General features: G+C 48.3%; 1 protein-coding gene across 1 annotated transcript in view; it reads right to left on the reverse strand.

The window, feature by feature from the left end:
- The window catches only part of SPG7 (SPG7 matrix AAA peptidase subunit, paraplegin), a 980,080-nt gene that overhangs the window by 409,392 nt on the left and 549,284 nt on the right, over nt 1-21,404 (reverse strand). Inside the window, exon 11 of the mRNA XM_069635587.1 lies at nt 3,175-3,277. Within this exon, the coding sequence (XP_069491688.1) occupies nt 3,175-3,277 (103 nt within the window). The remainder of the gene's footprint in view (nt 1-3,174; nt 3,278-21,404) is intronic.

Here is a 21,404-nt window from a genome sequence, read left to right on the forward strand (position 1 = left end):
AGATGAAGTTGCCGCTTGGACCACCAGGCTCTCTGGAGTCGGGTGTTTTGATAAGTATTCAGGGTCAGCAGCCGCTACCCTATACTTGGCTGACAATCTTTTATTGACCGCAGGGATAACTTCAGGATTTTCCCAATTAGATGTTATTTTCCTTTGTAAGGCTGCATGGAAGGGGACTACAGGGTCCTCCTGTGGACCTTTGTCTAATATGTCTGTCAGGTCATCCTGTTGAAAAACAGGCAAAGGCGCAGATCAACCCATGAATTCAATAATTATTGCTATCAGGGTTCTATAGGGTGTTTCGGCATGTTCCCCTGGGTCTGGCTTAACAAAATCCACTTCTGGGGAAGCGTCCAGCCCACTTGCCTCATGTAATGACTCCTGTAGGTCTTTCAACCTTCTTTCCTCAGAGGTGAAATCCTCTGAAACAGGTAGTGTGGTCCTCTGCAACTCGAAGGTTTCCTGGTCAGAATCTTCCCCTTCTTCATAAATTGAAGATAATCCAGGGTACTCTGACCTCTGAAATGGTATAAAACCCATTTCTAAGGCAGAAGGAGCCAAATTCGTCATTATTGGGCGAGAAAACGTCCATGTCGTCGACGCCGATGTGACAGGCTTCGAAGGCGCCGAAAAGGGCGTCGAGAAAACCGGAAGAGGCCTCGAAGAACTCGAGAGGATCGGGATCCTACTCGAGGACATCGACGACGGTCTCGGCGTCGTGCCAGAGGCTCTTGGAATCACCGTTGGCTGTGGAGTAGCCGTGGTCTTCATCGGCGTCGACGATGGCGTCGATCTTTGACGACGCAGAAGACGGTGCCTTCTTACCAGATGACCCGTGGCGCTCTCGGGTGGAATGTTTCGCCGGGTGCTGCGACTCGCTGCGTCTTGATTTTTTGTGTTTTTCACCCGGGGTATCACCCTCAGCTGTCTTCGAGGGGGACGAGGCCGCTTTCTCGAAGACGCTTAACATTTTCTTCCTGAATTCCTCCCCCTCAGCCTGAGAGCTGTGTTTTGTGGGGCAGGAGACCCTTTCTGGGGAAACAGAAGACGACGAGGAAGGGGATCATCGACGTCTCTTCTTTGAGTGTCTTGATCTCGACGAATGGTGGGAGCTACTTCGAGATCTAGAATGGGAATGTTTTTGACGGCGAGGAGACGAATGCCTCGACACGGCCGAAGAAACTTTCGAGGAGGTTTTGACTGACTTACCTCTCTCGAGCTTCCCCTTGCGCTCCTTTAAGGCTTTCGCCGTCATGGATATGCAGTCCTGACACTCCGAACAATGGTACTCGGCTCCCAAGCACCACAAGCAGATCCTGTGTGGATCCGTTATTGACATTTTTTTACCGCAGTCTCGACATTTTTTTAAGCCGGATTGCGGCGTTGTCGGTTCCGATGAAGATGCCATCGAGAAAGAGTTGGTATATTTCGAGTAGATATAGATTAGCTATCTGACTGAACTGAGCAACGATGTTCCGAGGCTCCACGAAGCGCGGAAAAACGGAACTGAGCAACGGACGCCGCGCGTGGCTATTTATGGGCATGATGATGTCGGCGCCGATACGGTGCCTTCGAGGGACATCGACTCGGCGGACGTCGACGCGCAGCGCCCTCTACAGAAAAAATTTCCGAGGCCAGCAAGCTGGAAACGTATTATCAAAGATAAGGAATACGTCGGAGGACACAATCCCTTCGAAGGAAAACTTATGATCTGTGTCTCCATCAATGGTATCTTTAGTGAATTCATAAATTCCCACCCACCACTCTGGTGCAATCAGGAAGATAAAGCAGGTCCTTAGTACTGGCTTTCTCATTACTGTGCAGTATAGAGGAAGCAAATCGAAATTGAAAGGATGCGTTTCTTATGCTTTTTCTGCATGCATAACTGCTGCTTTTTTCCCTGTCTGATATTCTACCAAAGTAGAAAAATGTACTGTGAAGTCACTTGTGTGCCAGTCTGAATGAAAGGTGAAAGAACAATAAGCTTGATAGACAATTATTTATAATTGAGAAATTATTTGAAGGTATTTGAGAAAGAGCTGTATCTCTGTTCCTAAAAAGTGTTTTGAGATGCCGCACAATACCGGTGATATTTAGTGCTTATAAATTCATTGAAGATAAATCATCAGGTGTACTTCGTACAACACAGCACACCAGGGCCACCTTCATTCCATCCACAAGGAACTGTGAATGACTTAGAATGCAAGTGTAAGGGGATCGCTTGCAGTCAACATCTTTTGCTGGCTCCAACTCGATCCTTGCTCCAAAAGCAGAGGTCTGTCTCCCGGGTGCCCCAACAAGGTTATTTTTCTCCACAAAAGAAAACCACACCTTTCTCTTGTCTGACTCGCACTCATGGAGCCTGAAGGGAGCTCTTCAAATGAATACAATTCCCAAACTTTCCTAATCCACTACACTTGGGCATAGCTGCTAGGTCCTCCCAAGAAGCACCTTTCCTTGCTGCAAGTAAAAGATGTTTCAATTTCTGTGTTCTCATCTCCTTTGGCAGAAGCTGAAAAGAATGACAAAAACATGGTGTAGCACAACTCCAAAAGCTTCCCACATTCAGAGCAAGACTTTCACATAATACACCTGGATAGCTCGGCATCACCACCAAGCATGCCCGTAAGAGCTTTGTTCCCTGCAACCTCTTTAACACATCCCTGGTGGGTTAAGATACAGAAGAGTTGGTTGGTGAGCAATGCAATCTATGAAGCAATTTCAGCTTTAATTGACACGCTATGGAGGACATTGATATGTTCTCACATATCTTGGCAAAAAGAGTTGCCAGCAGTTCTCTTCGAGTGCAGTGCTTTTAAAACACCTAATCTGGGCATGAGAGTTGCCAGATCAAAACATCATGTCAGGGCGTTAAACTGATTTGCATTACCAAGTTAAGCACAATCTGAAAATAAACTCTAACAAAAACCATGTTAAACCTAATAAAAAGTTGCCAATAAAAGTCAATTTGCTCTCTTCAAAGAGTAATAAGGTACATTTCATGAGGTGATTAAAAAACAGAGCATTCAATGAACTTTGACAAAAAGTAACTTTTCTGAGTGGGTTTGAATGAAATATTATATTCTCTGGCATGGTGAATTCATGGGGCAACACAGACAGAGTATAAATCAAACACTGGATACACAAACAACCATTACAATTTATCATTCCTACCACTGAAGCCTGGCGTGAGCTCTGCCAACCGCTGAGAATAAAAGCTGCCAGGCTGCGTCATCTTCAGAACCTTCAAGTGCTGCTCAAATATTTCTCTTCTCTCCTGTGAAACCAAAAAAGGAGGAGCAAATTAAGAGAGTACAGTCTGAGGAGTCAGGAATGAAACACTGACACAAGTTAGCCATTTTTGTGGTTAAATACTTTGAAAACAAACAGGGTGGGATAAAGCCTCTCTGACATTGCTCTAAGAGGAGTTTTCATACCTAAAACCAAAACTAAGGATCTGTCTGTGTCAGGATGTCAAGAAATCAAAACTGTCCTTGTGTCCAAAAGTTCTACTCTGACCCTCACACTTTAAATTAACTAAAAGGTGAAAAGGGAAATGTCTTTAACCTACTGAGATTTAAAAAGAGTTTGTAAAAGAAAATAAACAATTCCAACACAAACGTTCTCCAAGGTCAAAGGGCCTTGGTTACACAGGGTGATTGCCTTCCCCAGGATTCTCCCTTAGTACAAATGATTCTTGGTCTAACAGTTCTTTGTGTTTTTCTTGGCTCACAAGATACTGTTATTTACAAGGCGGCTTAGCCTTGTGGTTTCCACTTCATTAAAAATGTCCTTTTTGTTTAGCAAACACAGTTCTAAATCTTTTCTTGTTGGTTTCTGTAAATTTGCAACTGCCTGGTATACTCCCCTGCCAGAATTCCTTGTATTCAGATATTCACGCACTCCTGTAGCTGCCTAGTTTACTCGGCTTCCAGGATTTCTAATATTCACACCTGGTTTCTTTATCACTTCCATAGTTGCATATACCCCTATTGGTATATCACAATTCGATGATTCATCATACGATTTGAGTTCCCCCCTATATTTATATTCCATGCATTCATACATGGCTGGGGTCCTTATTTTTAGTATGCCTTCTTGGTTTTTAGTCAATCTCTTTAATGTTTCTCTTTCTCTGCTTTTGCTTATTATAGTTTGCGGTTGGCGCGGTCGCTGAAACGCCCCGGGGTACCCACTATGGCTGGGATGACTCACCAGCTTTGCTTGGCGCTCTATGCCCCTTTCAGGCTTACGTGGCAAAGGTTTGCTGCCTGGTTCCCACTCTGGACTGCTTTCGCGTAGTTCTGGTCTCTCTCTCGGCTTCGCCTCTGCACGTGCAGCTCCATCCAGGCCCTGGTAGGTGAAACGCTGCCTTCTTTGGTTGCCTAACACCCAGGAGTCTTCCACTGCCTCCTGGTGTGTCTGCGGCGCGTCCCGTCTTTGGAGCTTCTCTCTGCTTCCTCTCTGTCAAGCCGCTTGTTTCTGCCACACAGGTTTGTGCTTCTCAGCTCCACAAGTCTTGCTGAGAGGTGCAACAACTCCTCCAAACATCAGCCACCTCTAGGAGTTTGCTTTCAATCTTTAAATGTCCCATGCACAGGTACATTTCCAAAACAACTAGAACACTCATTGAGCTTGAGGCTCTCTGCATTGCTCTTTCCTTCTTCCTCATCCCAGTATTTGGATGATTGCAGGAAAAGGAGGCCATTTATGTTGACTGATACAGGTTACTTGGAAAATCACTCAACAGTTATGAATGAGCCAGTTCTATATGTTGGATAACTAGAACTGGAAAAGTCAGATGAACAAGTTACTTTCTTACCTGGTAACGTTCTTTCGATGGGATGGTCCGACGACGTATTCCATATCTATGACATGTAATCACCACAGCTGTGCTGCTTCGGAAACTTTTTTCGGCGTCTGCGTCCTGCGTCGATGCGCCGTCGTCGAGGACCTCCTCCGACGTCCGACGTCATTCGATGTGATAAGTAGGACGCACGACGCCCGTAGCCTCAGTTGTAGTTTTTTCCCCCAGAACGTGTGACATTAGTCAACTGCCAGTCAGACACAAAGCCTTGCGGAACGTAAGCTGCAATCGCAAAAGAAATTCTGCAGCGGGGAAGGCAGGGCGGGAGCGATATGGAATACATCGTCGGAGCATCCCATCGAAAGAACGTTACCAGGTAAGAAAGTAACTTGTTCTTCGAGGGGATTGGGTCCTCCGACGTATTCCATATCTATGACAGACTCCCAAAGCAGTACCAGAGCAAGGAGGAGGGAAAGAATTTAGAATCAAAATTTAGAATAGCCAATCAAATAGCAGAGCAAAGGTCCGCCTTGCCAAAGGCCAGATCCTGTCCTCGGATGGAATCGAGGGAATAGTGACGTACAAATGTATGTACTGAAGCCCAGGTGGCTGCATCACAGATGTTGCTAATAGGAACACCCCTCTGCAGGGCAGTAGATGCAGCCATACCCCTGGTAGAATGGGCCCGCAAGCCAGCCGGTGGGTCCTTACCCACCAAGCGGTAACACTCCGAGATGGCCAAAATAATCCAGCGAGACAAAGTCTGTTTCGTCACAGCTTGCCCCAAACGCTTTCCAGCGTAACCAACAAAGAGTTGATTGTCCACTCTGACCCGGGACATGCGTGAAACATAAAAGCTTAAAGCTCTCCTAGGATCAAGCCTATGGAGCCTCTCCTCTTCCTTACCAGGATGTGGAGGAGGATAGAATGCCGGAAGAACAACCTTCTGGGCCAAATGAAATTCCGTCACTACCTTCGGAAGAAAAGAAGGACGAACTCTAAGGACAACCCTGTCCTTGTGAAATACAGTGAAGGGTGGCTTAACTGAAAGTGCCTGTAACTCACTCACTCTGCGAGCGGAAGTAACCGCAACTAAAAATACAGTTTTCAGAGTTAACAGCCTCAAAGGGCAAGAATGTAAAGGCTCAAACGGAGCACCCATAAGAAACTTAAGAACAAGGTTTAAATCCCAACCGGGCACCAGGAAAGGTGAAGGAGGGAACACATTAGTGAGCCCTTTCAGAAACTGTGAAATTAAAGGGATTTTAAAGTAAGAACACTCTTCAGACGAGCGCTTAAAGATGGACAGCGCCGCCAGGTAACCTTTAATGGTACCCACTTGCAAGACCCTGTAGGCCAAAGAAAGTAAAAAGGACAGAACCATGGGGATGTCACATGCAAAAGGATCCACATTCTGAACTCTGCACCAGTCACAGAACTTACGCCAACGGCAACGGTACAGAGACTTTGTTGCTGGCCTTCGGGCCGAAAGCAACACCTCCATCACGTCTTCAGGGAGGTCCCAATCCTTATACCTCAACCTTTCAGAAGCCAAGCGTGAAGGTTGAGGGATCCGACCTCTGGATGGAGAACCTGACCCTCTCCCGTGAGAGCAGATTGTCTCGGTAGGGAAGACGACGTGGAGGGCAGATGGACAAGTCGAGAAGGTCTGGGTACCACGTCCTCCGAGCCGGCGCCGGGGCAATGAGGATCATCCGGGAACCGAACTTCCATAACCTCCGCAGCACTTGCGGGATGACGGGGACTGGAGGAAACGCGTACAGCAGTGGGAATGACCACTCCACCACAAACGCGTCTCCTAAGGCTCCTTTTGGAGGAAATTCCCGCGAGCAAAACCTTTCGCACTTCCGGTTGACACTGGAGGCGAAGAGATCCACTCGAGGGGTCCCCCAAAGGGCGAAGATCTCCAGGAGAATCTCCTGAGCCAACTCCCACTCGTGAGAGATCGCGCTCTGCCAGCTCAGAGCGTCCGCCGTCACGTTTTCATCTCCGGCCAGATGAACTGCCGAGATCGAAACTTCCTGCTGGATGGCCCAGAACTCGAGCTGCATCGCCTCCCTGCAAAGAGGAAGTGACCCTGCCCCCCCCTTTTTATTGAGGTAGTGCATGGCCACTGTGTTGTCCGTCAGGATCAGGACACTCTTTCCTCGCACAGTCGGCAGAAAAGCCTTCAGGGCTAGCCTGACGGCCCTCAGCTCCAACAGATTGAGATGGAGCCTGGACTCCGACGGAGACGAACGACCGCTGACTGTCAGCCCGTTGGCATGAGCTCCCCATCCCGTGAGGGATGCATCCGTCACGATCGTCACCTCCGGCCAGGGAAGCCAAAATGGAGCCCCCTTCATCAAGTTGCCTTCGACGGCCCACCACAGAAGGTCCCGGGCGACCGAGGGCGGCACCTGAACCGGGTCCGGCATCCTGCCAGAGGACTGCGACCATTGCGTCTTGAGTGCCCACTGCAAAGATCTCATCCGCAGGCGAGCCTCTGGCACCAGAAGAATGCAGGATGCCATGAGGCCGAGCAACCTCAAGAACTCGAACGGTGGGAGCTTCTGGGCTTGCTGAAACTTGTGCACCATCTGCTGAACGTGAAGAGCCCTCACCTGGGGAGGAAAACACTGCCCCAGGGAAGTGTCGAGCACTGCTCCGATGTACTGGAGCCGCTGTGTTGGCGTCAAATGGGACTTCTTTAAATTGAGGGAAAAGCCCAGCCTGTGAAGGGAGTGGCAGGTGACGGACAGATGATCCAGGACTTGCTCGGGAGAGCTCCCCCTGATCAACCAATCGTCCAGGTAGGGGTAGACGTGAATCCCCCCTTGCCTGAGATGCGCTGCCACCACCACCATGAGCTTGGTGAAAACCCTCGGGCGGAGGTCAATTCGAACGGCAGGACCCGAAACTGAAAGTGCGAGTCGCCAACCGCGAACCTCAGGTACTTCTTGTGCTTGGGATGGATCGGCACATGGAAGTAAGCATCCTTGAGGTCGAGTGACACCAACCAGTCCTGAAGCCGAAGGGCCTGGAGGACTTGAGAGAGAGTAACCATCTTGAACTTGTCCTTCCTGAGGAGTTTGTTCAAACCGCGCAAGTCCATGATGGGTCTCAATCCCGCGTCTTTCTTCGAAATCAAAAAATAAGGGGAATAGCATCCCTTGTTCCTCTCCGCTACAGGCACCAGTTCTATGGCGCCTTTCTCCAGCAGGGCTTGAATTTCCTGCGCAAGGAGCGGATCCGGATTCTGCAAAGAGATGTTCCCCCAGGTGGATTGTCGCGAGGCCTGTGCCGAAAGGGAAGACAGTAGCCGTGGGTTATGATCTCCAGAACCCACACATCTGATCTCCAGAACCCACACATCTTGCCACTCTACAAGATGCTGCGCCAGCCTTCCCCCAACCGGCGAACCATAGGACATGGCCTCATGACTGAGTGGGAGCAGCTGCTGCTTTACCTGAGGGCAAAGAGGCAACTGCCCGAGCGGCCTTGGCACCACGGGTACCCTGTCGTCCACCTCTGGTACCCCTGCGCTGGCATCTTTGACTGCCAGCTCCTCTCGCTTTACTGAAGGACGAGTAATAGCGAAAGGAACCACCCCTCCACTGCTGTCCCCTAGGACGAAAATGCGGAGGTTGGCGAACTGCAGCGCCCAACGACTTTGCTGCAGCTTTTGAGGTCTGCAACCTCTCAAGGCTCTCGTCAGCCTTGCTGCCAAAAAGGTGTTCACCGTCAAAGGGCATGTTGAGGAGCCGGGACTGCACATCAGGAGCAAACCCCGACTTCCGCAACCACGCAAACCTCCATGTCACGGTGCTCGCCGCCATGGACCTACTGACGCATTCAGCTAAGTCCAAACCCGACTGAACGGACTCACACATGGCATCCTTACCATCCTGGACCATAGCAAGGAAACCATCCCGTTCGTCCCCTTCAGGAATATGTTCAGCCGCTAACGCAACACAGTTCCACAGAGTGTGTGTGAAACGAGACAAGGCACAAATGGAGTTGGCCGCCTGAAGCGCCATACCACCAGAAGAAAACACTTTCTTGCCCAGCCATCAAAACGTTTGTCGTCCCTATCAGGATAGATGGTAGGGTACGACGCCTGCTTTGCCGGGGCCGTGGCCGCCTGCACCACCAAACTCTCCGGAGTGGGGTGCCTGGTCAAGTAGCAGGGGTCGCTACTGGCTGGACGGTATTTTCGCGACAAGGATCTGCCCACCGCTGGGAGACTCTCCGGAGCAGTCCAAGCCTCTGCCACCCTTCTCTGTAAAGCCATATGGAACGGCAGTACCGGGTCAGTTGGGGGACCAACATCAAGGATGTCCGTTAGATCATCCTGCACAAACTCCCCCTGGGGGAGCAGACCATCCCAAGTACTCAGAAACCCTAGCCATAAGGCGCCGGTACGAGGAATCCGCATGAGTGCCAGGCTCAGGCCTACAAAACTCCACCTCCGGAGAGGTGTCCAGTCCACTGGCATCATGCAGTGACTGCCTCAAATCGTCAAACTGACTATGGCCCGAGACAATTTCATCTGGAACCTGACTAGGAACCAGGCCATCAGAATCCTCATCCGCCTCTGAAATATATTCCAGGTGGCAAAAAGAAGGCACCCGAGAGTGCTTGCTCTTAACCAGAGCCTTCCTAGGGGGTTCCCCTGCGCCACGGGGTACCTCCGACACGAAAGGCGGCGACGGCGTCGAGCGAATCGGCGCCGGCGTCGAGAGAACAGGCATCGGCGCCGAGAGGATCGACGTCGACGTCGAGGAAATCGATGTCGACGTCGTCAGATGCAGCGCCGCCAGCATCGGCGGCGTCGACACAGGCCTCGAAGCCGGAGCCCCGAGCGTGTCCTTCGACGACCTGAGCGTCGACGGCTTCGACGACTTCCTCGGAGCCGGAGCCTCGAGAAAGCCTGTCGACGCCCTCGACGCCTCAGATGTCGACGTCTTCCTCGAAGACCTCACAGGTGCACACGGTCTCGAACGCGTCGAGGACTGCGACCTGGAACGGGTACGTCGAGAACGAGTCTCCTTGTCCGAACGGGACCTCTCCCGTGACTCGTGCCGACCACTCTTGCGAGCGGTGTCTCTCGACCTCTCACGACCGACCCCACTCGGGGCGAAGACGGCTTAGTACCCTGCGACTCAAGAATCGCCAGCATTTTCTTCCCGAAGGAAGCCCATTCCTCTGGCGTCGCACGGCTGGTGGGGTAAGCGACGTGCCGGGCAGAGTCCTCCGAAGAGGACCTGGAAGACAACCGGTGTCGGCGCTTCCGAGAATGCCTCGAAGAGGCTGAGGAGTGGCGAGACCGACTCCTAGAAGGAGACCCACGAGACTTCCGACGATGACGCGGAGAGTCACCCCTCGAATCATCCGTCGAGAGCCCCGCAGACTTCGACTTCCGGGGCTTGGACACCCGACCTACCGACAACTTCTTCTTACGTTTGCGTAAGGCTTTGGACGTGAGCAACTGGCAGTCGATACAGTCATCCGTGTCGTGGGCCTCCCCGAGGCACCAGAGGCAGGCGTCGTGCGAGTCCGTCACCGACATCTTGGACCCACACTCCCCGCACTTCTTGAAGCCCGGACGCCGGGTCGAAGACGAAGTAGAAGACATCTTTACACGAAGGATTTTCACAAAAACGAACAGGTTCAAAGAACCGAGAAGAACAGAACTCCAAAGAGTCGAGGCGTTAACCGAGATTCACGAAGCAACACGTTCGCGGAAAAAATGGAACTGAGGCTATGGGCGTCGTGCGTCCTACTTATCACATCGGATGACGTCGGAGGAGGTCCTCGACAACGGCGCATCGACGAAGAAAAAAGTTTCTGAAGCAGCACAGCTGTGGTGATTACATGTCATAGATATGGAATACGTCGGAGGACCCAATCCCCTCGAATTGGGGTTTTTACATTTAAGCCAAGGGAAGGAAATGTGGCCTACAGGGTTTTGGGAAAAGGTTTCTCAATTTTCCGTAAAGAGGGTGTAGATGAATGGCAATAGTCTTGCACAAAATGGAGGGGCACCTGGCTATTCCCTGATCACTCCAGATACTGCAAACTTTATATAACAAATGATCAGGGCGAACCCATAAATCACAAAGACCCAAAAACAATTTAATAAAGATGGTCACAAAGACAATACATGTCGTAGTTCATACAATTAAATAATACCCACAGATAAGGCGAGGTTGGGGTTTTTGAAATTGTATATATGTTTTACTGTACTGGTATATAGTTTCGGTGATGTAATTTTGATAATTATTTACTTCATTGTTGATCTCATATTTGAAATGTACATCTCTTATGCAAAATGTAAATAAAAGATTAAACTAAAATAAAAACGACTATTAATAAACACTGGCACCTCATCAAAAACATTGAAACTTTGGCCAAGAAACGTTTTTTGCCTTCAAAAAGAACAGAGATCTCCGGGAACACCTAGTTCATACCTACCGTATACCTACCGCGGAGCCAAGACTAAGACCTCTTTGGAGATGAAGCAGCAGAAGCTGGATATTGGAGATATCAAAAGATGAGGAATACGTGGGAGGAACATCCAGTCGAAAGAACGTTATCAGGGGTAAGTAACTTGTTCTTCGAATGGATTGTATCCTCACACGTATTCCTCATCTTTTGATAGACTCCCAAAGCAGTGTTCTTTTTGGCAGAGGGAGTAAGAATTTTGAGATCAAGGGATGTCATGAACCGAATGAAGGACTGCTTTCCCAAAACTTCCATCCTGACTTAAGGTGGAATCAAGGCAGTAATGCTTTGTAAAATTGTGAATTGTAGACCAAGTGGCTGCCTCACAAATGTTTTTTTTATAGGAACACATCTCTGCATAGCAGAAGAAGTAGCCATGCCCCTAGTGGAATGTGCTCTCAAGCCTTCTGGGGGATCTTTCCCGTGCCAGCCTAGAGCATTCAGTAATAGCTAAAATAATCCATCTGAACAAAGTCGGTTTGGTTACAGCCTGTCCTAGCCTATTAACAGTGTATCCTATCAACAGCTGGTCATCCAGACGAAACCTTGACATCCTTGAAATGTAGAAACTCAGAGCCTTCTTGGGTCGAATCTATGTAGCCTCTCCTCTTCCTTGCCAGGATGAGGTGGAGGGTACATAGCACAGCGAGTAGAGCGCTCGCTTTGACATCCGTGCAGAGCATGCTAACGCAGGTTCGATTCCCGGCAGTGCCAAACTCAGCCTTTCATCCTTCCGAGGTCGATACATGAGCACCACACACCGTCGGAAATAAGCAGTGCTCAGATACCTGAGGGTTCGTAGCGCTATATAAATGCACAAACAAAAAAACAATCTTTTGTCCTAAGTGAAAAACTGATATGACCTTAGGTAGGAATGAAGGTTTTACCCCAAGGACGACCTTGTCCTTATGAAAGACCGTGAAAGGTGGTTTAGAAGATAGTTTTTATGAAGAGCAATTGCAGTAGTAGTTAGCTAGTACCAGTTGTCAAGCAAAGATTAATCCCTCTAATGTGACTGCCGCATAGCAAACCTTGTTTTTGGAGAGAAGGGATTATGTCCAAATGTGCCAACCGGTTTACTGATTTTTTTAAGGTTTTACAAAATACAGATATCAATCACTGTTGTCAGTCAGACCTATGTTAAATGACCAAAATTCAATATTTGAGAAATCCATGATTGATAGAAATACTCATTCAAGGGAAATGTAACAACAGAGTGAGTAGGATACATAATTCAGGAAACCAAAGAGTATTTATGCTGGTCTTAAACCAGACTATGGGCCTCATTACAAGTCATCCGGTATGGAAATAACGGTGGCGGTAAACCCGCCGCCATCGTTGTTTCCATACCGGGTGATCTCGAGTCCTGCAGGCAGAGTTTTCATTCCCGCCAGGTCTGACCTGGCGGGTTTAACACCGCCCGCCTGCTGGCGGACGTGGAAACACCGGCACCATCACGAGATGGTGCCGGTGTTTCCATGGTCCCCATTCCCAATTAGTCCTATTCGGGGTTTACCGCCAGAATTTCTGGGTCACCAGGGTTGTAATGCCCCGGTAATTCCGGGAATCACGGAGGTGGAATGGTAATACGAGTCCGGCGGTAACCGAGCCAGAAAAACCGGCAGGTTTCCGCCGGACTCGTAATGAGGCCCTATGTCTTTTAATTTGGTGGTTGCAATATTTTTTGATCTATACTTATTGTTTTGTAGACATCTCTCCTGATGAGCCACTGCAAGAAGTGGTGAAACGCGTGTTGAGAGAGTAAATTGGAATCAAACTATGAAAAATTGAGAAAATGTTTGATGTGCAAGATTAAAACTGACTGACAACAGTGATTAATATCTGTCTTTTGTAAAACCTTTTAAAAAAAATCAATAAACCGGCTGGTGCATTTGGATGTAATCCCTTCTCTCTAAAATCGGCTTAGAATATAGTGCCTGCAACTCACACACCCTAAGGGCTGATGTTAGCGCTACCAACAGGATGGTTTTGAATGTTAGTAGTCTTAAGGGACATGAATGGAGCGTTCAAATAACTAAATAACTTTACTTTTTTGATTAGCAATAAGCCCATTTACACATTTCAATATTAAGATAACCAAATGTGCCCATCCTAAATAGCAGAAGACATCACAATTACAGTGCCAATAGCAACAAATTTGCATCAGTGTCACTTCTGCATGTAGTAATGCTATCTGTCACTATTTCATTCAACTACTGCCCTCTCCCACGCACCCACCATTCCAACCCCACACATTTCATTGATGGGCTGCCTCTCTTTTCCCTGCCAACTCACCTATGCCAAGGCCATGCACTGACACCAGAGAGAGCGTTGCAAGACCTGCACCCAAAAGTAATTTCAACACAGTTTAGGCACCGTTTAAGCCACATCCATAACATCATATTTCACACTGGCAGAACTTTTGTCAGACAATGCAGATCATAATCGAACTTGCCCCTACACCTTGAGGTGTTCACACTATGATGTAAACAAAACCATGAAAGCTCTTGTCAAAGATAAGGAGCTACATCTGTTCATATGTTTTAATATGGGGAATAGGACAATGAGAATTCCTTGTCTCTTCCATGGCAATAGCACCCTTATAGGCCCCAACTAGAAGTTGGCTTTTGCTTGGCAAATGGCCAAATCAATATCTGCTTCAAACCCTTCTTTAACTTGGGGATGGAAAGGTGAGTGAGTGGTCTGACAACCCAGAGTGACAAATGTCCAGAGGCATGGTATGATAATTAAAATGTCATAAAATGTCCCCAGAAGTTACTATGTTGGTACAGGTGCAGCACCTTACGCTAGGCGTTCATTGCATGTCCAGTGATGTTCACGCCCGGCAGCAGTGACCAGAGTTCATCACACCACCACATTCCTGATAGGAGGACGTTTTATCGTCCCATCTTACCTTTTCGCTTGATGAAATAGTTGGAATGGTCTTATTCAATGCCCTGTGTAAAGTCAACAGATAATGATGAAATGTGCAAAAGGATACCATGACAAGTGTGGTCAGTTGAGTGTACATGCCAAATCTCTGTTTAAAGCATCAACCAACAAATTGCAGACAAAGTCACAACAACTGACTAGCTTGCCTCAGCTTTCCATGAAGGATTTGCATATTACTTTAAAAGATTTATAAATGGCACATTACTGTTTTTCAACTGATTCAATTGGATATTGAGTGCTTTACTGTGATGTGATAAAAGTAAACGTATATTCAAGAAATTGTAGAGATTTAGCAGGGTGATGCAGCATCATTTGCCACTCATTCTGCTTTCTGTCCTAATCAATGAAGCAGTGTCTCATGTGAGTGAACAGAGCTACTGTTAGGCAGAAACCTGTGCAGTTCCCTTGGGGAACACTGCAAAAGATTTAAGACTACAGGTATAGCAGTAAACCCACTTGGTAGCAGTCTGTACCACCCAGATTTACCTGGTAGCTGTGGCTGAGCAGTCAGACTTCCCTCAAGAAGAGTTAGACAGTATGCAAAGTATACACAATATGTCCTCAGACACAATAGCACAAGCAAACACTGACCAGAGCTTGGTTTCAAAAGTATATAGTTATTTATTTATAAAACACACATAAGTTGAAAACACTCTAGCAAAGTATAGTAACAACACTTCAAACACAGTTATGATGAAAGCAGTTTCAACCCTTACTCCTATCTAGACAACTCTAAGTTAACACCACATAATTAAAACAGAGGTGAGCGCTTAACGTTAGATGACACTCTAGTAGGTTAAGGAAAGGGGTAAAAAGAAACAGAAATGGGTTAAACACACCACTCTAAGATCCAGAACACTTGCAATAGGCTCAAAGAAGCACAAAGTCACAGGTGAGCAAAAGTCACTAGGCAGGGCCCACTCTTAGAGTAGCCGGAGCGAAAATGTGCCCAAGATCACACTGTTATTAGGGATTCAAAGTCTTGCAAAGAGTTAGAAAAGAGTGTAGAGTGGCTTAGAAAGTTTAGCCAGGGTGTCCCAGGCACTCCCAGGTTCGAAAGCCGGGGGCTAAATCTACCCCGTACAGTCGGTAGCAAGGGAAGCCAGGCGGAACACGGTACCTTAAGCGGAAAGGATCCTCCAGCGGTGGCAGTTGTTCCAGGCAGTGGCAGCAGGGCTCGACGTCGGTCAGGGGAGAAGAAGTTCTCGCTGAAGAGCAGAAGAAGAGGGTCGTTGCACTGCCCGGGAAGAAACCAACCGCGGAGTCCTCCGGTTGAAGGGTTGTACCGACTTTCGTGGTTGGGGTAAAAGTGGTGGGGTTCCGGTTGCCGGGGTGCTTGGCACTGGCAAGGCGGCCACGAGATACCTCGAGAAGCGAAAAGAAGGCGAAAACTGGTTGTCCCCACCAGTCAAGGGAAGGAGCCACTCTGTTAAGAGTTCTCCTCGGTCGTCGGGAAAAAGTGGTGAGACGGTTCAGCAGGGCTCCACCGGGTGGTGTCGTCGAAGCAGGTCGGCTCAGCTCTTCCCTCGTCGGATTCTTGGTCCTGTGGCGACTTCTGAAGTTCCAGTCCCCAAAGCCCTGCTTTTATGCAGCAAACCCCCATTCACCCAGCCTAGCTGTCACTCAAACATGCTAAGTGGTGAGCCGGGCGGCTCACCACTTGGGCCAATCAGGACGGAGTGCGACTTGAGTTACCAAGGTAACTCAGTCCAGGGTGCCTAAATCCCCCTCCACCCCTCCTAAGTACCCCAGACAGAGTGGCACCACTTTGGAGGGCTTCTGTGGAGAAGCCCGCCAAAAGTGGAACAAAGGGCTCCACTTTGGGTCAGAGTTACAGAGGCGAACACCAACGCCATTTTAGAATCAAGTTTTGGCAAAAAGTCCCAACCGGAGTTATAAAAATAAATATATAAACCGGCGGTATGTTTAAGGCTACCGTAAATAAATAATTAAATGTGTTAGCCTAAAACAATGGGAAATCCCATAGGAAAATATTCGCGGTCGAATATAAAACGTAGTTTCCACTGCCACCAGCCAAAACTCGATCAGGGGGGACGGAGACGTGCCCCCTCGACTAACAGACCCTGGGGCAATCGAATTGCCCCAGCCAGTACGTCCACAATATGATGGTTTGTACTGGTTCTGTTCAGGATTCAAGACTAGCAAAGTCTTTGGTGACTTTACATGCCCTGGGAGACAGTAGTCAGTCCCAGGGTATGGAGTCTATGTTGGGGAGTCCCTAGGACACCCCTGGGTCACGGCACAGAGGGTGCTGTGTAACCCACATCACAAAAATACATGAGGCCCTATGGAGTAAAAGACCCCATAGCCCATTCAACACAAGGTTTGTCCAAGATAACACAGTTCAACATGTCCAAGAGTGAGGGTAAAAGAGTCTCACTCTTGGCAGGAGAAAAAAAATAAACCCCAGAAATCCAGCAAAGCTGCTGGGGGACTCACTAGGTAGGGAAATTCAGCCTAAACAGAGAATTCTCCCTAACACTCGCCCCCCCCAGACTAAGGGACAGGAGGATTTAATCCACTCCTGGATGAACCTCATACCTCTAGTCGATGATATACATCCTAGAGAGTCCATCAGCATTTTGATGGTGACACCTTGACCTATGTTCAATGGAGAACTCAAAGGTTTTCTTTTGCAAGCTAACGGACCTACAGACCCTTTGAGGAACATCAGTCTTTTTGTTATAGGGGATCTGGTTGACCAGTCCCTCAGAAGTTGGTACAACTTCTGAACCTATGTTAGGCTTTTTGAAGGGGTCCTTATAAAGGATTCCCTTAGATCTAGAGGGGCCTCCAAGGTTCCTCACCACCTCTCTTGTGGGAGCAGGTTGGGTCTTAGGCCTCTTGGTTGGAGGGGTTGGGGTTAGGCAATGTACCTGCTTCCCCTTCCTCTTAGATCTACCTTTACCTATTTTAGGAGTTTCCCCCCTAATATTAGGATTGGAGTTGGGGTCTTCAGTAGAAGGTCCAACAGTCCGAAGGTTTTTGGCCTTAGACTTTTCTTTTCTGGTTTTCCACCAGCACTGAGAATTACCAGTTCTCTCAGGTCCAGATAGGGGCCTAGTTGGTCTATCCACCTCTTCCTCAGAAGCAGGGGGGGTCAGAGACTCGGAAACTAGGGGAACAAGGGTGGAGCTTGGTTGGGGCTCCCATGTTCCTAGCATACTATCCTGAAATGTGCCTGGGTTAGAGGTCAACTTACTAACACCAGGGCTTGTAGTGGGGTTCTCAGTAGAGGGTCCCACAGGCTTAGAAGGGTCCTTCAAGGTAGCCTGTCTAGCCAATTTGGTTAAGTTCTGCTTCTCCATACTGGGAGGCCTGGGGGTATGTGACACTACTCCTAGAGTTCTTAGGTCATTCCCCAACAGGACCTTCCCAGGTACCTCAGTCTGAACACTGACAGGGATCCTCACTGTCATGTTGTTACACTGAATGAGGGCTGGTAGAATAGGAACCATTTGGACAGGGCCTCCAGACATTTTAGTGGGACCTTTGGGTGCTTTGGCCACATCCTCAGGTTGAAAGAAGCTTTCATCCACTACTGTTCTGCTGGCCCCAGTGTCTCTCCTGGCAGGAGTATCCTGGCCATTGACAAGAACACTGTCCACATAATACACCTTAGAGTTAACAGGTAGGGAGTTATACACAACCCTATTCTGGGGACTAACCAGACCCATAGGCTCTAAGTTTACAGTTGCTTGAAGACCCAAGGGTTCTTCAGCAAAGAGTTCAAAGTGGGCACTAGCCATCTGTACTTCATCCTCAGGAGTGAAGGCTAAGGAGACTGTGCTGATCCCTGCAGGTTTACCCTTGCACTTGGGATCTCCTTTGATATGGTCAGTACCCTGACAGACATAGCATTGTCCAAATGCTCTCTGGAAGGGTGGCTTGTTCTGACCTCCTTCTGGCTTGTGGCCAGAAGGTACAGTAGCCTGACTAGGTTTCCCATGTGGCTTACCCTGGTTATTTTGTGGTTTGGGGCCCTCTTTGGGATAGGAATTATTAGAATTCTCTTTGGAGTCTTTTTTAGGCTGTTTCTCCCCATCCTTCTTCTGAGTTACCCCAGAATCCTTGTGAGTGGCCCTGTTGGCAACCCACAAGTCAGCAGCCTTAGCTAGTTTCCGGGAATCTAATTCCCTGGAATCAGCCAAGTGTTGTCTGAGCTCAGGAGAGCAGGCATCATAAATAGTCTCCAACATAAACAAATTCTTCATACCTTCATAAGTGTTCACCTTGTAACCCTTAATCCATCCCTCTAAGTTTTTCAAACATTCACTCACCCAGGTAGCCCAAGGGGTACCATCATGCTTTTTGAGGCTCCTAAACCTCTTAAGATACTGGGAAGGGGTCTTCCCAAACCTAGCTATCAAAGCTAGTTTCACACATTCATAGTCCTTCCTATCCTCCTCCCCCAACTCCATTACCACATCAGTTGCAACAGGGGGGAGCCTAGAGAACAACCAGGTGAGTAAGTCATTTCCTGTGATGTTCTGGAGCCCATGATTATATTCAAACAGAGACAACCAATCCAACACATCCAACTTAGGCTCATACATACCAACCAATTCTTTAGGCATCCGGGGTCTTTTAGGACTGGAACTTCTAGAGGAGCCAGAGAGAGAAACATTCTCAACAGATAATTTCTTCATTTCTAAGTCATACTTGAGCTCCATTTCCCTTAGCCTTAGTTCTTTGTCAGTTTGAGCATTAAGTTTCTTATACTCCAATTCTAGCTTCATTTTCTCCAGTTCAAAGTACTGAGGACTAAATGTGGGACCTGGTAAAGGTCCAGTAGGCACAGCAGGTAGAGCAGGCAGAGGCCTAGGGGGGACAGTTACAACAGCCTCACCCTCCTCTTCTGACTCTTCCTCAGAATCATCAACATTTTGCTCCATGTTAACTTCAACACTGTCATCTACAGTTGCTGGAGTGGTAGGTTCCTCTGAACCATCACCCAGACTTTGGTTAGCTAACAATCTTTCAATCAGCTCCATTTTCTTGCCCTTAGTCAGGAGATCCTTATGTTTACAGAGCACTCTTAAACAATCAGCAGTTTTGGCTGCAAGGGACTCTTGACTATAGCTTTCTATAACTGACATGTTAGAGGTTTTACTTTTACAGTGCTAAGCTTTGTGGTTAGTTGCACTAAGGTATCTAAAGCACAATAAAATGTATACTCAATACAAATCCCACCGCTGTACACCAGTGTTAGGCAGAAACCTGTGCAGTTCCCTTGGGGAACACTGCAAAAGATTTAAGACTACAGGTATAGCAGTAAACCCACTTGGTAGCAGTCTGTACCACCCAGATTTACCTGGTAGCTGTGGCTGAGCAGTCAGACTTCCCTCAAGAAGAGTTAGACAGTATGCAAAGTATACACAATATGTCCTCAGACACAATAGCACAAGCAAACACTGACCAGAGCTTGGTTTCAAAAGTATATAGTTATTTATTTATAAAACACACATAAGTTGAAAACACTCTAGCAAAGTATAGTAACAACACTTCAAACACAGTTATGATGAAAGCAGTTTCAACCCTTACTCCTATCTAGACAACTCTAAGTTAACACCACATAATTAAAACAGAGGTGAGCGCTTAACGTTAGATGACACTCTAGTAGGTTAAGGAAAGGGGTAAAAAGAAACAGAAATGGGTTAAACACACCACTCTAAGATCCAGAACACTTGCAATAGGCTCAAAGAAGCACAAAGTCACAGGTGAGCAAAAGTCACTAGGCAGGGCCCACTCTTAGAGTAGCCGGAGCGAAAATGTGCCCAAGATCACACTGTTATTAGGGATTCAAAGTCTTGCAAAGAGTTAGAAAAGAGTGTAGAGTGGCTTAGAAAGTTTAGCCAGGGTGTCCCAGGCACTCCCAGGTTCGAAAGCCGGGGGCTAAATCTACCCCGTACAGTCGGTAGCAAGGGAAGCCAGGCGGAACACGGTACCTTAAGCGGAAAGGATCCTCCAGCGGTGGCAGTTGTTCCAGGCAGTGGCAGCAGGGCTCGACGTCGGTCAGGGGAGAAGAAGTTCTCGCTGAAGAGCAGAAGAAGAGGGTCGTTGCACTGCCCGGGAAGAAACCAACCGCGGAGTCCTCCGGTTGAAGGGTTGTACCGACTTTCGTGGTTGGGGTAAAAGTGGTGGGGTTCCGGTTGCCGGGGTGCTTGGCACTGGCAAGGCGGCCACGAGATACCTCGAGAAGCGAAAAGAAGGCGAAAACTGGTTGTCCCCACCAGTCAAGGGAAGGAGCCACTCTGTTAAGAGTTCTCCTCGGTCGTCGGGAAAAAGTGGTGAGACGGTTCAGCAGGGCTCCACCGGGTGGTGTCGTCGAAGCAGGTCGGCTCAGCTCTTCCCTCGTCGGATTCTTGGTCCTGTGGCGACTTCTGAAGTTCCAGTCCCCAAAGCCCTGCTTTTATGCAGCAAACCCCCATTCACCCAGCCTAGCTGTCACTCAAACATGCTAAGTGGTGAGCCGGGCGGCTCACCACTTGGGCCAATCAGGACGGAGTGCGACTTGAGTTACCAAGGTAACTCAGTCCAGGGTGCCTAAATCCCCCTCCACCCCTCCTAAGTACCCCAGACAGAGTGGCACCACTTTGGAGGGCTTCTGTGGAGAAGCCCGCCAAAAGTGGAACAAAGGGCTCCACTTTGGGTCAGAGTTACAGAGGCGAACACCAACGCCATTTTAGAATCAAGTTTTGGCAAAAAGTCCCAACCGGAGTTATAAAAATAAATATATAAACCGGCGGTATGTTTAAGGCTACCGTAAATAAATAATTAAATGTGTTAGCCTAAAACAATGGGAAATCCCATAGGAAAATATTCGCGGTCGAATATAAAACGTAGTTTCCACTGCCACCAGCCAAAACTCGATCAGGGGGGACGGAGACGTGCCCCCTCGACTAACAGACCCTGGGGCAATCGAATTGCCCCAGCCAGTACGTCCACAATATGATGGTTTGTACTGGTTCTGTTCAGGATTCAAGACTAGCAAAGTCTTTGGTGACTTTACATGCCCTGGGAGACAGTAGTCAGTCCCAGGGTATGGAGTCTATGTTGGGGAGTCCCTAGGACACCCCTGGGTCACGGCACAGAGGGTGCTGTGTAACCCACATCA

The sequence above is a fragment of the Ambystoma mexicanum genome, chromosome 1q (genome assembly GCF_040938575.1).
Source record: "Ambystoma mexicanum isolate Mex_15411 chromosome 1q, UKY_AmexF1_1, whole genome shotgun sequence".
NCBI classification, from domain to species: Eukaryota; Metazoa; Chordata; class Amphibia; order Caudata; family Ambystomatidae; genus Ambystoma; species Ambystoma mexicanum.